The 16,902-nt window shown below is 44.4% G+C and overlaps 1 protein-coding gene across 1 annotated transcript in view; it reads left to right on the forward strand.

Annotated features, from left to right (window-relative positions):
- Positions 1-7,278: 7,278 nt before the first annotated feature.
- Positions 7,279-16,902, forward strand: part of LOC141052043 (cytochrome P450 2G1-like) — a 177,083-nt gene continuing 167,459 nt past the window's right edge. The window contains exons 1-3 of the mRNA XM_073549222.1: positions 7,279-7,589; positions 8,052-8,214; positions 15,261-15,410. Coding sequence (XP_073405323.1) covers positions 7,413-7,589; positions 8,052-8,214; positions 15,261-15,410 — 490 coding nt within the window. The 5' untranslated portion in view covers positions 7,279-7,412. The remainder of the gene's footprint in view (positions 7,590-8,051; positions 8,215-15,260; positions 15,411-16,902) is intronic.

Genomic DNA, 16,902 nt, shown 5'->3' on the forward strand with positions numbered 1-16,902 from the left:
CTCATCTAGATAAGTTCCTTGAGGTGTATAGCTTCCAAAATGGGGTCATTTATGGAGGGTTTCCACTGTTTAGGTGCATCAGGGGTTCTCCAAGCGCGACATGTCGTCCGCTCTTGATTCCATCCAATTTTACATTCAAAACCTCAAATGGTGCTCCTTCCTTTCCGAGCCCTGCCGTGCACCTAAAGAGTGATCTTCCTACACACATGGGGTATCGGTGTAATCAGGAGAAATTGCACAACAAATATTGTGGTTCATTTTCTCCTGATACCCCTGACAAACTAAAAAAAATTGTGTCCGAAGTAAAATTTTTGTGAAAAAAAAAGTTCATTTTTTTTCCTTCCACATTGCTTCAATTTTTGTGAAGCACCTGAAGGGTTAATAAACTTTTTGAATGCGGTTTTGAGCACCTTGAGGGGTTCAGTTTTTTCAAATGGTGTCACTTTTGGGTATTTTCTGTCATATTGACTCCTCAAGGTGACTTCAAATGTGAGGTGGTCCCTAAAAAAATAGTTTAGTAAATGTTGTGGAAAAAATGAGAAATCGCTGGTCAAATGTTAACCTTTATAACTTCTTAACAAAAAAAATATGTTTCAAACATTGTGCTGATGTAAAGAAGACAAGTGGGAAATGTTATTTATCAACTATTTTGTGTGACACAACGCTTTGATTTAGGGGCATAAAAATTAAAAAAAAATTGCCAAATTTACATTTTTTTCACAAATAAACACAAGAAATATTTAAGAAATTTTACTACTATCATAAAGTACAATATGTCATGAAATAATGTAGCCATTATTGTGAGGAATGTAGTCTCAGTTAAGTTGATAACTTCTGGGGTTAGATTCTTCCTTTCATATTACTTTGGGAATGCATTTGCCCAAACATGTCTTTCTTCAGGTCACTGTGACTTCTTTTAGGTCACATATACTATAATTTATTAGTAGTTAAGGAACTTCCAACATCCTATTTTTGCCCAAACTAGTGTCAGAAAACCAAAGTTTTATGTGTAAGAATTTAAGATGGTGGCCAGGATGGTTCCTTCTGGTAGAGGACCTATTGCTGCTATTCCATCATTAAGCTAAAAAACAATGAAATAGAGACATCCCTGTATCAAAAGCCAATCGACCGTCCAACATACCTTAAATGGGACAGTTTCCTACCATCCAAGAACAATTGAAAACCAAATTACAAGAGCCACCAGAATGTCAAGGAATCACCTGATACATTACAAAGCTAAAGAAGAAAATAACCGGGTGCCTCTAGTAGTCACCTACAACCCAAATCTGGAAGTGCTAAAGGGAGCTGCACGGAAATTACAACCTTTACTACAAAAAGATGCCCGATTACAATCCATTTTTCCAGACCCCCCACTGCTGTGTTTTAGGCAGCCCCCAAATTTAAGAAGCATCATTGTCAGAAGCTCCCTGTCCTCTCCAACAGCTGCAGGAACCTTTCCTTGCAACCAGAAAAAATGTAAAACTTGTCCATTTATAATGACCACAGACAAGATAAAGATCCCCAACTCACATCAGGACTACAAGATCCCAGGTACTTTCAGCTGCAATACATCTAATGTGGTGTACTTAATTATTTGTACTAAATGTCCAACTGGGGGTCTGTATGTGGGGGAGACAGGGCAAAAGCTTAGAACAAGGATGAATGCTCATCGTCACACAACAAGAGAAAAAAGAATAGATTTACCTGTGGCAAAACATTTTTGTATCCCTGATCACAGAACCATGGATATGAAATTACTGGTATTGAAAGAAAAATATTCAGGATTGAGAGTCCTCAGTAGTGAATACCTTTTAATGGCTAACTGAAAAGATGGTAATACATTGCAAGCTTTCGAGACTACTCAGGTCTCTTCATCAGGCTAGACTAATACAAAATCTGAAGTCACATATTTATGCACAATACAGCCTAGAAAAAATGCAATAGATAAGACAAGTGACGTGAAGCAGAACTATCAATATGGGAGAGGGAGAAACATAAATATAAACATTGGACCAGTTCATAGATAAGGAGTCTGGATGTTTTATGGTCCTCTGATTGGGTTCTAGTTCTGTGTTTCCCCACAAGGTTTTAAAAGGAAATTCCTTAATTGATGTAAAAAGACATAAATCCATGCGACACATTCATTCCAGCACTGAGAGTGTCAAAGTTCGTCATAAATTTGTACTCCCAAACTCGTCTCTCTCTCTGAGATGTGAAGTTACCTTTCAATACCAGTAATTTCATATCCACGCTGCTGTGATCAGGGATACAGAAATGTTTTGCCACAGGTAGATCCATTCTTTTTTCTCTTATTGTGTGACGATGAGCATTCATCCTTGTTCTAAGCTTTTGCCCTGTCTCCCCCACATACAGACCCCCAGTTGGACATTTAGTACAAATAATTAAGTACACCACATTAGATGTAATGCAGGTGAAAGTACCTGGGATCTTGTAGTCCTGATGTGAGTTGGGGATCTTTATCTTGTCCGTGGTCATTATAAATGGACAGGTTTTACATTTTTTCTGGTTGCAAGGAAAGGTTCCTGCAGCTGTTGGAGAGGACAGGGAGCTTCTGACAATGATGCTTCTTAAATTTGGGGGCTGCCTAAAACACAGCAGTGGGGGGTCTGGAAAAATGGATTTTAATCGGGCATCTTTTTGTAGTAAAGGTTGTAATTTCCGTGCAGCTCCCCTTAGCACCTCCAGATTTGGGTTGTAGGTGACTACTAGAGGCACTCGGTTATTTTCTTCTTTAGCTTTGTAATGTAGCAGGTGATTCCTTGACAATCTGGTGGCTCTTGTAATTTGGTTTTCAATTGTTCTTGGATGGTAACCCTGATTCAAAAAGGTCTTTTTGAGGCGACCAAGGTGTTTGTCTCTATCCATGGGGTTGGAACATATACGATTGTATCTGATGGCTTGGCTATAGATAATAGAGTTCTTTATGTGTTTTGGATGGAAACTGTCCCATTTAAGGTATGTTGGACGGTCGATTGGCTTCTGATACAGGGATGTCTCTATTTCATTGTTTTTTAGCTTAATGATGGTGTCCAAAAAATTAATCTCGGTACTGGAGTAGTTGAGTGTTAAATTGATGGTGGGATGAAATTGATTAAACTGTTCGTGGAACGTCAGACCGAAGGAAAAGGTATCGTAACAACTAGGAAAAGGTCAGACTGGACACCTCCACCTGGACGCAACCCTCATTTGGATAAATATATGGACTCCTTCAGACATTTGATAAAATCCACAATCATAGACACTAACAGGAGACAAGCATCCAACATCAGTGCCCAGGAGAGAAAGGCCATACAGTCTTTAAAAACCAACAAAGAAATCATCATTAAACCTGCTGACAAGGGAGGTGCAATAGTCATGATGAATACGTCAGACTACATGAAGGAAGCAAACAGGCAACTTATGGACACATGCTACTATAGAAAATTGGAGTCGGATCCTACACAGGACTATTACAAGGAACTAAACAAGTTGGTTTCTTGTCTGCCTGACCAGTCCATAAGAGCTGGCGATGACCTGATACCAGAGACTCCAAGAATAGGGACATTCTACATGCTTCCCAAAATCCACAAATCTGGAAATCCAGGAAGACCAATTATTTCATGTGTGGGCACCCTCACTGAGCAGGTATCTGGATGGGTAGAGGGTATTCTTAAACCACTGGTGAAGGATACATCCAGCTACATTCAGGACACAACTGACCTATTGAATAAACTAGCAGCAATAGGTCCTCTACCAGAAGGAACCATCCTGGCCACCATGGATGTGGAATCTTTGTACTCTAATATCCCACACCAAGATGGTTTACATGCCTGCAAATTCTTCATGGAAAACACAGGGACTGATGCTGATGCTGTGGTGAAACTTATAAAATTCATCCTCACCCACAATTACTTTGAATTTGACAACAGGATCTATCTACAGGAGACTGGCACAGCTATGGGAAGTAAAATGGCTCCACAGTATGCAAAGCTTTTCATGGCCAAGCTTGAAAGCGATTTTTTGTCCTCATGCCCCATCAGGCCCCTGGCCTACTACCGCTTCATTGATGATATTTTAATCATCTGGACGAAGTCTGAGCAACAGCTAAAGACGTTCCACGAACAGTTTAATCAATTTCATCCCACCATCAATTTAACACTCAACTACTCCAGTACCGAGATTAATTTTTTGGACACCATCATTAAGCTAAAAAACAATGAAATAGAGACATCCCTGTATCAGAAGCCAATCGACCGTCCAACATACCTTAAATGGGACAGTTTCCATCCAAAACACATAAAGAACTCTATTATCTATAGCCAAGCCATCAGATACAATCGTATATGTTCCAACCCCATGGATAGAGACAAACACCTTGGTCGCCTCAAAAAGACCTTTTTGAATCAGGGTTACCATCCAAGAACAATTGAAAACCAAATTACAAGAGCCACCAGATTGTCAAGGAATCACCTGCTGCATTACAAAGCTAAAGAAGAAAATAACCGAGTGCCTCTAGTAGTCACCTACAACCCAAATCTGGAGGTGCTAAGGGGAGCTGCACGGAAATTACAACCTTTACTACAAAAAGATGCCCGATTAAAATCCATTTTTCCAGACCCCCCACTGCTGTGTTTTAGGCAGCCCCCAAATTTAAGAAGCATCATTGTCAGAAGCTCCCTGTCCTCTCCAACAGCTGCAGGAACCTTTCCTTGCAACCAGAAAAAATGTAAAACCTGTCCATTTATAATGACCACGGACAAGATAAAGATCCCCAACTCACATCAGGACTACAAGATCCCAGGTACTTTCACCTGCATTACATCTAATGTGGTGTACTTAATTATTTGTACTAAATGTCCAACTGGGGGTCTGTATGTGGGGGAGACAGGGCAAAAGCTTAGAACAAGGATGAATGCTCATCGTCACACAATAAGAGAAAAAAGAATGGATCTACCTGTGGCAAAACATTTCTGTATCCCTGATCACAGCAGCATGGATATGAAATTACTGGTATTGAAAGGTAACTTCACATCTCAGAGAGAGAGACGAGTTTGGGAGTACAAATTTATGACGAACTTTGACACTCTCAGTGCTGGAATGAATGTGTCGCATGGATTTATGTCTTTTTACATCAATTAAGGAATCTCCTTTTAAAACCTTGTGGGGCAACACAGAACTAGGCCCCAATCAGAGGACCATAAAACATCCAGACTCCTTATCTATGAACTGGTCCAATGTTTATATTTATGTTTCTCCCTCTCCCATATTGATAGTTCTGCTTCACGTCACTTGACTTATCTATTGCATTTTTTCTAGGCTGTATTGTGCATAAATATGTGACTTCAGATTTTGTATTAGTCTAGCCTGATGAAGAGACCTGAGTAGTCTCAAAAGCTTGCAATGTATTACCATCTTTTCAGTTAGCCATTAAAAGGTATCAACTACTGAGGACTCTCAATCCTGAATATTTTTCTATCCACTGGCTAACATGGTACAAAGATATACATCTTTCCTGTATGGTATTGAAAGGTAACTTCACATCTCAGAGAGACAGGAGGGTTTGGGAGTATAAATTTATGATGACCTTTGACACTTTCAGTGCTGGAATGAATGTGTGGCATGGATTTATGTCTTTTTACATCAATTAAGGAATTTGCTTTCAAGACCTGGTGGGGGCATCACAACACATTAGGAGACCCCAATCAGAGGACTATAAAACATCCGGACTCCTTATCTATGTACTGGTCCAATATTTATGTTTCTCCCTCTCCCATATTGATAGTTCTGCTTCACGTCACTTGTCTTATCCATTGCATTTTTTCTGTGTTGTATTGTGCATAAATATGTGACCCTTCAGATTTTGTATTAGTCTATGCCTGATGAAAAGACCTGAGTAGTCTCGAAAGCTTGCAATGTGTTACCATCTTTTCAGTTAGCCATTAAAAGGTATCAACCACTGAGGACTCTCAATTCTGAATATTTTTCTATCTACTGGCTAACACAGTACAAAGATATACATCTTTCCTATTCTCATGGCCAATCTCTCTTCCCCATACTGCCCCTCACAGACGTCTTTGACTGCTTTATCTGACATGGTTGCTCCCTACACTTTCCTTATTACAATCTTCCCTTTCTGCTTTGTTTCTGCTGCAATTTTTCATAGGACCTTGTCAATAATGATGTGACTCTAGGAAATGTCATACTTTTGCAAAAAATATGCCAGGGCTCAGATCAAGCTGGAAGAGAGAAAAAGAGCCAGGAGAGGATAGCTAATACTAGAGAGGGATAGCTAATACTAGAGAAGAGAGAGAGAGGATTCAAAAAGATTTAAATAAACTGGAGAAGTGGGCAGCAACTAACAGAATGGTTTTTAACAGGGAGAAATGCAAAGTACTACATCTGGGCAATAAAAATGAAAAAAGCATATATAGAATGGGAGGAATAGGGCTAAGTGACAGCACATGTGAAAAAGACTTGGGTATACTAATAGATCACAGACTGAATATGAGTCAACAGTGTGATGCAGCAGCAAAAAAGGCAAATGCAATTCTAGGATGTATTAACAGAAGCATACAGTCTAGATCACGTGAAGTCATTATTTCCCTCTACTCCTCTTTGGTCAGACCTCATCTGGAATATTGTGTCCAGTTTTGGGCACCACATTTTAAAAAAGACATCAACAAACTGGAGCAAGTTCAGAAAAGAGCGACCAGAATGGTGACCGGTCTGCAAACCCTGTCTTATGAGGAAAGGTTGCAGGATTTTGGAATGTTTAGTTTGCAAAAGAGAAGACTGAGAGGAGACTTAATAGCTGTCTACAAATATCTAAAGGGCTGTCACATTGTAGAAGGATCAACTTTATTCTCATTTGCACAAGGAAAGACTAGAAGCAATGGGATGAAACTGAATGGGAAGAGACACAGATTAGATATTAGAAAAAACTTTTTGACAGTTAGAGTGATCAATGAGTGGAACAGGCTGCCACGAGAAGTGGTGAGTTCTCCTTCAATGGAAGTCTTCAAACAGAGGCTGGACAGACATCTGACTGGGATGATTTAGCGAATCCTGCTTTGAGCAGGGGGTTGGACCAGATGGCCCAGGAGGTCCCTTCCAACTCTACGATTCTATGATTCTATGATTCAGGACAGTTCCCCAGCATCGCTAATCATTTCATCATGAAATTCCAAACTATCATGTGTGCTCTTGCTATTTTTATTATTTTGTTTTACAAGATCCAATCATTATGCAAGTTCTGCAAAATCAGAGCCAGCTGCAGAGCACAGCTCCAGGAAACTTTCACAAAATATTTGGCGATGATCCAATGTAACCTCCCTGTATTATATATATTTATATTAGCACACACAGGACAAAGAGAGAGAGAGCACTAAGTAGATGCAGGTAATTGCAGAGACATGGTTGACCAGCAGAATGCCTTGACCATCTTGGTCGGTGTCATTACTTTTATGCTCTTATTTTACTGTAAACATTTATGGAAGACAAGAACTTTGCCACCTGGACCTTTTCCATTGCCAATTTTGGGCAACTTTCTTCTGATGCAGTCTGGTGGAATTGTGCCATGCTTAAAAAAGGTAAGTTTCTTCCCAGTATCAGTTTCTTCTTACAGTTTGTCTTGTGAGGTTGCAATGTGATAATCACCTTAACTTATAGGTAGATGTTCTAAATTACAGCTGGCATGGACACTAAAACGCATTAGACTTCCATTTATTCTATGGTGCCATTTAGTCAGATATCATTCTGTTCCCATTGCAGATGGATCTATTGCAGATGGAAACTATTGCAGATGGAAACATAGTAGACCAACACCACTATAAAAAAAAACAACTAATACCTCTATACCAAGAATATTACTGCCAACCTGTTTGGTTACCCCATCAGTCACATCTGCTGAGCTGGGAGCCACAGATGATTTTGCATTTGAGGCTTATGACTACCATAAATCTTACATTTATAGCAATATTGTTACATTATTTTAAGTATATAATTTGGCTTTAGTTACTTTGTAAGAAGGTCTCTGATACTTACTTTCACAGTTGGCTGAGAAGTATGGCTCCATGTATACTTTCTATTTTGGCTCAAAACCTACAGTGGTTCTGACTGGATACCAGGCAGCAAAGGAGGTACTAATTGAAATGGGAGATGCTTTTACTAATCGGGGCAGTTTACCAGTTTTAAATCGTATACTCAACAATGGAGGTAAGTTTGCTGGGAATAAATATGTTGGTAATGGTGGTTATTAGTGTTGAGCATTCCGATACCGCAAGTATCGGGTATCGGCCGATACTTGCTGTATCGGAATTCCGATACCGACTTCCGATATTTTTTCAATATCGGAATTCGGCATCGGAATCGGAAGTTCAAAGTTGATTGACAGACTGACGTCATCATGATGCGCGGTGTGTGCGCATCATGATGCGCCGTCATTTCGGGCCTTCCGGGGGTCTCTGCCGGCCTGCCGGGGGGCTGTGCCGGCCTGCCGGGGGGGCTGTGTGGACTGCCCGGGGTCTGTACCGGCCTGCCGGGGGGCTGTGCCGGCCTGCCGGTGGTCTGTGCACCCTGTGGGGGTCTGTACCGGCCTGCCGGGGGGCTGTGCCGGCCTGCCGGTGGTCTGTGCACCCTGTGGGGGTCTGTACCGGCCTGCCGGGGGGCTGTGCCGGCCTGCCGGGGGGCTGTGCTGATGTCCGGGGGTCTGTGCAAGCATCGTCCGATGGGACTACAAGTCCCATCGGGCGATGCCTGCTACCATGACAGTGATTGACACATTAGCCAATGATGGGACAGTAGTAGTCCCATCATCCGGCTAAAGTGTTAAATGTTAAAAAAAAAAAAAAAAATACTACATACATACTACATGCATGCTACATACATACTACATGCTACATACATACTACATATATACTACATACATACTACATACATGCTACATACATACTGCATGCTACATACATACTACATGCATGCTACATACATACTACATGCATGCTACATACATACTACATGCTTGCTACATACATACTACATGCTACATACATACCACATACATACTACATACATACTACATACATACTACATACATACTACATGCATGCTACATACATACTACATACATACTACATATATACTACATGCATGCTACATATATACTACATGCATGCTACATACATACTGCATGCTACATGCATGCTACATACATACTACATACATACTACATACCACATATATACTACATACAATACATTCATACAATACATACATAGACATACAGTACATATAACATAGAGTAACATACTTACCAATACTTGTCACATTGTTCCCCGAAGCCAGTGTCTTTTCCTGAATAAATATTAACATAACAAACCACAAAAATACTCACCCACGATCCGAAGCAGTCCACGAGTGTGTCCCACGACGATCTTGGGTAGAGAACTGCAGCATCAGATGATGCTGCCGTTCTCTACGGGCTGCAGGAATCCAATGACGGAAGGTAGGTATCCTTCCGCACTGTATTCCTCCGCCACTTAAAAAAAAAAAAAGTCCCTAGTCTCACTTTATGCCATTGCTGCGTGGGAAATTCCCACACAGCAATGGCATAAAGTGAGACTAGGGACTTTTTTTTTTTTTAAGTGGCGGAGGAATACAGTGCGGAAGGATACCTACCTTCCGTCATTGGATTCCTGCAGCCCGTAGAGAACGGCAGCATCATCTGATGCTGCCGTTCTCTACCCAAGATCGTCGTGGGACACACTCGTGGACTGCTTCGGATCGTGGGTGAGTATTTTTGTGGTTTGTTATGTTAATATTTATTCCGGAAAAGACACTGGCTTCGGGGAACAATGTGACAAGTATTGGTAAGTATGTTACTCTATGTTATATGTACTGTATGTCTATGTATGTATTGTATGAATGTATTGTATGTAGTATGTATGTAGTATATATGTGGTATGTATGTAGCATGTAGTATGTATGTAGTATGTATGTAGCATGCATGTAGCATGCAGTATATATGTAGCATGCATGTAGTATGTATGTAGTATGTATGTAGCATGCATGTAGCATGCAGTATGTATGTAGCATGCATGTAGTATATATGTAGTATGTATGTAGCATGCATGTAGTATATATGTAGTATGTATGTAGCATGCATGTAGTATATATGTAGTATGTATGTAGCATGTAGCATGCATGTAGTATGTATGTGGTATGTATGTAGCATGTAGTATGTATGTAGCATGCATGTAGTATATATGTAGTATGTATGTAGCATGTAGTATGTATGTAGCTTGCATGTAGTATATATGTAGTATGTATGTAGCATGTAGTATGTATGTAGCATGCATGTAGTATATATGTAGTATGTATGTAGCATGTAGTATGTATGTAGCATGCATGTAGTATATATGTAGTATGTAGCATGTAGTATGTATGTAGCATGCATGTAGTATATATGTAGTATGTATGTAGTATATATGTAGTATGTATGTTGCATGTAGTATTTATGTAGTATGAATGTAGCATGTAGTATTTATGTAGTATGAATGTAGCATGTATGTAGTATGCATGTTGTATGTATGTAGCATGTAATTTTTTTTTTTTCTTTTACATTTAACACATTAGCCGGATGATGGGACTACTACTGTCCCATCATTGGCTAATGTGTCAATCACTGTCATGGTAGCAGGCATCGCCCGATGGGACTTGTAGTCCCATCGGACGATGCCTGCACAGACCCCCGAAGCCTGCACAGACCACCGGCAGGCCGGCACAGCCCCCCGGCAGGCCGGCACAGCCCCCCGGAGCCTGCACAGCCCCCCGGCAGGCCGGCACAGCCCCCCGGCAGGCCGGCACAGCCCCCCGGCAGGCCGGCACAGCCCCCCGGCAGGCCGGCACAGCCCACCGGAGCCTGCACAGACCACCGGCAGGCCGGCACAGCCCCCCGGCAGGCCGGCACAGACCACCGGAGCCTGCACAGACCCCCTGGCAGGCCGGCACAGCCCCCCGAAAGGCCCGTACAGACCCCAGAGAGGCTGTACAAGGGCAGGAAAGGGTTTTTCTTATTCCGATACCGGAAGTCCCATAGACTTGAATGGGACTTCCGGTATCGGAATCGGCGATACCGATACTTTTTTTAAAGATCGGCCGATACCATCCGATACGATACTTTGAAGTATCGGACGGTATCGCTCAACTCTAGTGGTTATATTGTAGGGTCGTAGGCTGGGCTGGGGGGTGGTTTCTTTGTATACTGCGCAGTGACGTACAGACACAAGATGGAGGCAGGTTTCAGGTGCAACAGGTCCAAGTTTATTCTCCGCCGTCCGACTGACTGCCCTCACAATACACCGCATTCCCTATTCTCGGCCCTCCGTTTCTGGGCCCCGTTATACACACACCGTACATTTCTCCAGAGACATAATTATACGCACCGTCCCCTTTTTCAACTCCACGACACTCCTGACAGCTCAGTCACTGTGGCCGCCTTATGCCTGTACACCAAACAGCAGTTTTACTGGTCGGTTGTCGTCTTTAATTCGGTGTGCTTGCCCCCCGGGGCCTCGTCTGTGTTACGGTTCTTCGTGTCAGAACCACCCCCCTAACTTCCTTTCTCCTCAGTCCCCTGGTTAGGTTTTCCTCACAGTGCACCAACTGTCATAGTCTTCCTGTCACTTGAGCTCCCCCTGGGGACTGGAACTTTCTGGAACCCTCCTATCAAATTTATAACTTTCCCGGTTCCCTGTAACTCCTCCCCCCATGACCAACGGTTTCTTTAGCCCTAAGCTGATGTCAAGTCCTGACCTTACACTCCTCCCTGCCATCTAGTGGTCAACCCAAGATACTTCACGTCACCTACTCTCTCCTAGCTGTTTTCCCTTCTGAAATCTGACCAGTCAGTCCGTCCGTCAGGTCACCTTCCCTACACTCTCCCTTCCTTTGTCTATTGTCGTCCTCGACAATTGTCGTCCCTGCCTTAGTCGTTCTGAAGCTTCTACTACCATCTGTTGTTGGACCAGTTGTTGGGCCAAACCTGCTATCCGCGGGGGCCAAACCAAACCAGGAGCACCATGCTCCGAGCGGCCTACTGCCACTCGCCAGCGCGCATGCCACATGACAACGTCCTTTAAAACTGGGCTAGGTACACCCGGATTCGCTCCCTCTGGTGTGTACCTTCCCCTACACTCCCCTTCTGTCACTCTCCACAATACGGCACGTCATGATCGAGGCCTTACACCTACCAGATCATTACCAGCGCCCGACTTCTTCTTTCTGGTGTGTCTGTGGTGTCAGGGACCTGACCTAAGACTCCTGTCCGGTTCAAATCTTCCATCTCTTTGTCTTTCTTTTGGTTACCCGTCATGGTCGGCGTCTCGGTCTCCCAGACCCTCTCAACTCATAGACTCCTTCAGTCTCACATTTCCTTTAGTCACACAGACCCTCTCTTACCCGGTCCTGTTACATTTTACTTTTGCATATTATACAACAAACAACTCTATAATAGCACAAGTACCCCATTTTCTTATATATATATATATATATTTTTTTTTACTATTGCTTTAAAACCATTATGCACAGAAACAATAAAACATAGCAGATCTTCTCCCCCTTCCTTTAACATTGACACTCCCCTCTCTTTTTTTTTTCCGCATCCCTACCGTGTCAGGCAAACTAACTTCAACATTATAAAAAAAACATTTTCTGTAACCTGGACAGAAAACTGTCCTCGTGGTCTGCACAACGGTGCAACGAAATTCCAACAGTCCATCTCCCAGTGGCCGGTAGCAAGGGGCCCCACTGCCGTGGAGCTCCTGGGATGCAGGGAGTGTCTCTAGAGTTCTTTCTACGGGGGCTCGTGATCTTCGGGTTCAGCAATCACAGCTACTGCGTAGTAGCCGTGGGGACAGTACTCTTTGTAGTATGACACCATGTCCCCCTCGTGTAGAGCCCGGCCGTGGCGAATAGAGGCCACATTGATATAAACGTTCTGGCCGGTAGCAAAATCACGCATGAACCCACACCCCTTGGGTATATTCGTGTATACGAGCCATCCCAAAGATCGAGTAGCCGCCATACCAGCCTCTCCCTTCGCGTGGAGCTGGTTCCACACTTCCTGCTCCCTGGCCTTCTTTTTTTATCACTTCTGCGACCCAAACGGAGGTTCCGGTGTAAGCTCGGGAGTCTGGTGGGCGAGACTAAGCCTGGGGTGAAACCAGGGCAGAGGCGGCTGATGATGTCAGCGACCCAGCAGCCGCTGGGGCCGGGTGGCGAATAGGGGCAGTCAGGTTTACCGCAGATTGGGCCACAGGGCATGATAAATAGGCCGCAGCCAGTTACAACGCCGGCATAACCTCGGCCACAGGGTGGACTGCATCCGGAGCTTCAGCCGGAGCCGGCATAACCGGAGTAACGGCCGGTTTCGGGGAGGATGTCGCCACTGCAGGGGGAACGCAACAGCGTCTTCTGAAGGCAGGCTCTGCACCGGCAACACCGGGCATGGCGTCACCAGCCGGAGTGGCTCGGGGCTGGGAGTGGAGGCCCCACTCAGATCCGCATAGACAGTGGGGTTTTCCTTGGCCAGACTTTCTGGATCACAGAAGGCCGCGTGCTGCGGCTGAGTGGTGAGGGCCGCTTGCGGAGCCGCTGGCAGATCCGGGGGAACTCTCATCTCTCCCGGTGCCGTGGTCTCCGTCACATTTTTCCGCGGCTGCCCCCACAGTGTCCGCTCTTCACTCCACCATCCGGTGGGGCTGGCCTCCAGGCTCAGAGGTTCCGCGGAGGGGTTCTCTGCTGGCATCTTTGGCGGCTGCTCCCGTGGAATCCGCCATGGCTCCGTTCCTCCACCTGAGATTGAACTGGCTACTCGTGACTCCAAGGTATGGATCTTCTGGCAAAGCTCGACCTCCCGCCACCATCGCCACTCCAGGCGGCCGATGCCTTGACAACGCAGCGTCGCATCCCGTCCGGTGGGCTGCAATCGAATGGCGCCAAACAGCCGCAGCCAATCTTTTCCTCTGTGCCACTCCCTCTGCAGGGTGGGGCGACGGCAGGCCTTTCCACCCACTTGCTAGGGTCCAGTATGTGGGAGCGTCGGCCTCCTGGTATAAATCGCTGTCCCCAGGGGTACGTAGGAGGGGGTCCCAGTCCAACCAGAACGACTGCAAACATCCGGACCTCTCCTCTGCGCTGAAGCAGCACCGCCATCTTGCTCCAAACCTGGTACCGCCCCGGTTCCTCTGCTGGCAACGCAAATATGCCACAGCGCTCCCGATTTGTAATCCACAGGTTGGTAATTTGTAATCCACAGGTGTTTATAATCCAAACAATGCAGTCCAAGTCCGTTTCCATTCCTCCGAGGCAGGCCTACCGCAGAAGATATTGTATTAGCGGCGTTGATCATGCCGACTACGCCAAGTGTAGGGTTGTAGGCCGGGCTGGGGGGTGGTTCCTCTGTATACTGCGCAGTGACGTACAAACACAAGATGGAGGCAGGTTTCAGGTGCAACAGGTCCAAGTTTATTCTCTGCCGTCCGACTGACGGCACTCACAATACACTGCAATCCCTTTTCTCTGCCCTCCGTTTCCGGGTCCCTTACACACACACTGTACATTTCTCCAGAGATGTAATTATATGCACCGTCCCCTTTTTCAACTCCACGACACTCCTGACAGCTCAGTCACTGTGGCCACCTTAGGCCTGTACACCAACAGAAATTTTACTGGTCGGTTGTCGTCTTTATTTCGGTGTGCTTGCCCCCCGGGGCCTCGTCTGTCTTGCGGTTCTTCGTGTCAGGACCACCCCCCTAACTTCCTTTCTCCTCAGTCCCCTGGTTAGGTTTTCCTCACAGTGCACCAACTGTCATAGTCTTCCTGTCACTTGAGCTCCCTCTTCGGGACTGGAACTTTCTGGAACCCTCCTGTCAAATTTATAACTTTCCCGGTTCCCTGTAACTCCACCCCCCATGACCAACTGTTTCTTTAGCCCTAAGCTGATGTCAAGTCCTGACCTTACACTCCTCCCTGCCATCTAGTGGTCAACCCAAGATACTGCACGTCACCTACTCTTTCCTAGCTGTTTTCCCTTCTGAAATCTGACCAGTCAGTCCGTCCGTCAGGTCACCTTCCCTACAATATCATACAAGTTACTTAGTAGATTTATATATTGTACCAATAACTAAGGAATTTCAAAGGAAATTGTCATTGTAAAATTGAGCCATATTCTGTACATTTCATATTTGTCTTTTTCTTTTAAGGATTGACACTCGCCAATGATGAAACTTGGAGTCAACTGAGACTTTTTTCTATCACAACCCTCAAAGATTTTGGAATGGGTAAAAAGAGTTTAGAAGAACCTCTACAAGAGGAGGCAAAGCATATTGTGGATCATTTCACAAGATTGAATGGTAGGTTTGTTAAATAAAGTTAAGATCATAGCTTTATGTAGAAGGTTAAACTATTAAAGACATAGAAACATTGGAGTCAAGAATATTTCTCAATTTTGGAGAAGGATTGCATGGAGACAATATGGGCAACTGAAGTTCCTATGGCTTCTTAGTATCTTAGAAAAAAAATTATTCCATAGCCAACAAGTATTGAAGAAGTGTCGGAGACACCGCCCAAAGAATCAAATTAAACCAAAACAATAAGAGGTGCAAAGAATTTCTCACAAAAAAAAATACTTTTTTAATATAAAGAAAATATATAATATCATTTAATGTTTCATTTAAAGTGACAGAGTAACACTGTGGATGGCTACAGACACAAGCTCAGTTTGCACTGTACAACTGTTATACCATATACATGCCTAAAGTCTATGTTGCTGTGGAGAGTAAAAAGCCAAATATAAGTGTTGAAAAGACTTACAAAGTGCTAGTGAAGTGGAACTTGGCTGTGGTGATGCCCTAGTTTTGTCAGCTTTGTCAGGTGGCATGTTTTAAAAGGAACAGGAAGGTAAGCATACATATAGGTGTTACAGGCTGGCAGAACGCACCAAATAATAAAGATGGAATAAGATATGAGGTGCGTTCGCAGCCCGGGGCCCACCGTGCAGAGGTGACAAACTGCAGCTAAGCAATGAGGAGAGAGGTGTGTAAGGGGAAGCTGGACACCGTTGGGTAATCATTGACCCAGTGCTTGCAGGAACGAACTCCGTTACCTCACTTGGTTCACACAAGCCGGTGAATAAATGAAACCTGTTAAGGTCACAGGTCAAAGCAATGTGAACCACTGCTCTGAGTGGGTGCAATGTCCGCCCTGCAGACGCCACTAACCAGCATGACAACTGAGCTGGAAAGCGCACATATGGCGCTCGGCGCTACTCTGGCGGATGCTGTGGTAGCAGTGGTTCAAGAGGCCTGAACTGGCCGACGCCCCAGGATGCTAGAGAGTGATGAGTAGTTACAATGCGGCACTAAGCAATGTCAGAGCAACAGTTCTGACTCTGATTCCTAAACCCTAACTCATGCGTAATATCCAAGGAGGGGGAATCTTAATGAGTCAATCACCAGTCTCATACATCTGTCATCACACATACACTATACACATACACTATAGTCTCAGAGTCTATCATAGTGCATGGCGGGGCGGCCATGCGAACCTTTTATAGCTGTGTCCTTCCGGGACATTCCTGACCCTCCAGATGGTCCAATCCAAACTGGAGAAGGACCTGAGCATGTTACTCCCGATCCCCAATGGGAGATAGTCTCACAAGCATGCTCAGTGGACCGAAGGAAGGACTTAGACTCTGGAGTCTTTTGTTGCTGGCCAGGCTGCATTGCCATAACTGGACCAGAGGTGGCAGCAGCAACCGAACCCACAATGCTGGTGTGAGCAGAACGCCAGGATCGAGGAGTGTGCTGAACAGTCTCCACTGCGGCTGAAGAAGAATGGGAGACC

Source organism: Dendrobates tinctorius, unplaced genomic scaffold (genome assembly GCF_039654945.1).
Source record: "Dendrobates tinctorius isolate UK_male_01 unplaced genomic scaffold, ASM3965494v1 ptg000158l, whole genome shotgun sequence".
In the NCBI taxonomy this organism is placed as follows: domain Eukaryota; kingdom Metazoa; phylum Chordata; class Amphibia; order Anura; family Dendrobatidae; genus Dendrobates; species Dendrobates tinctorius.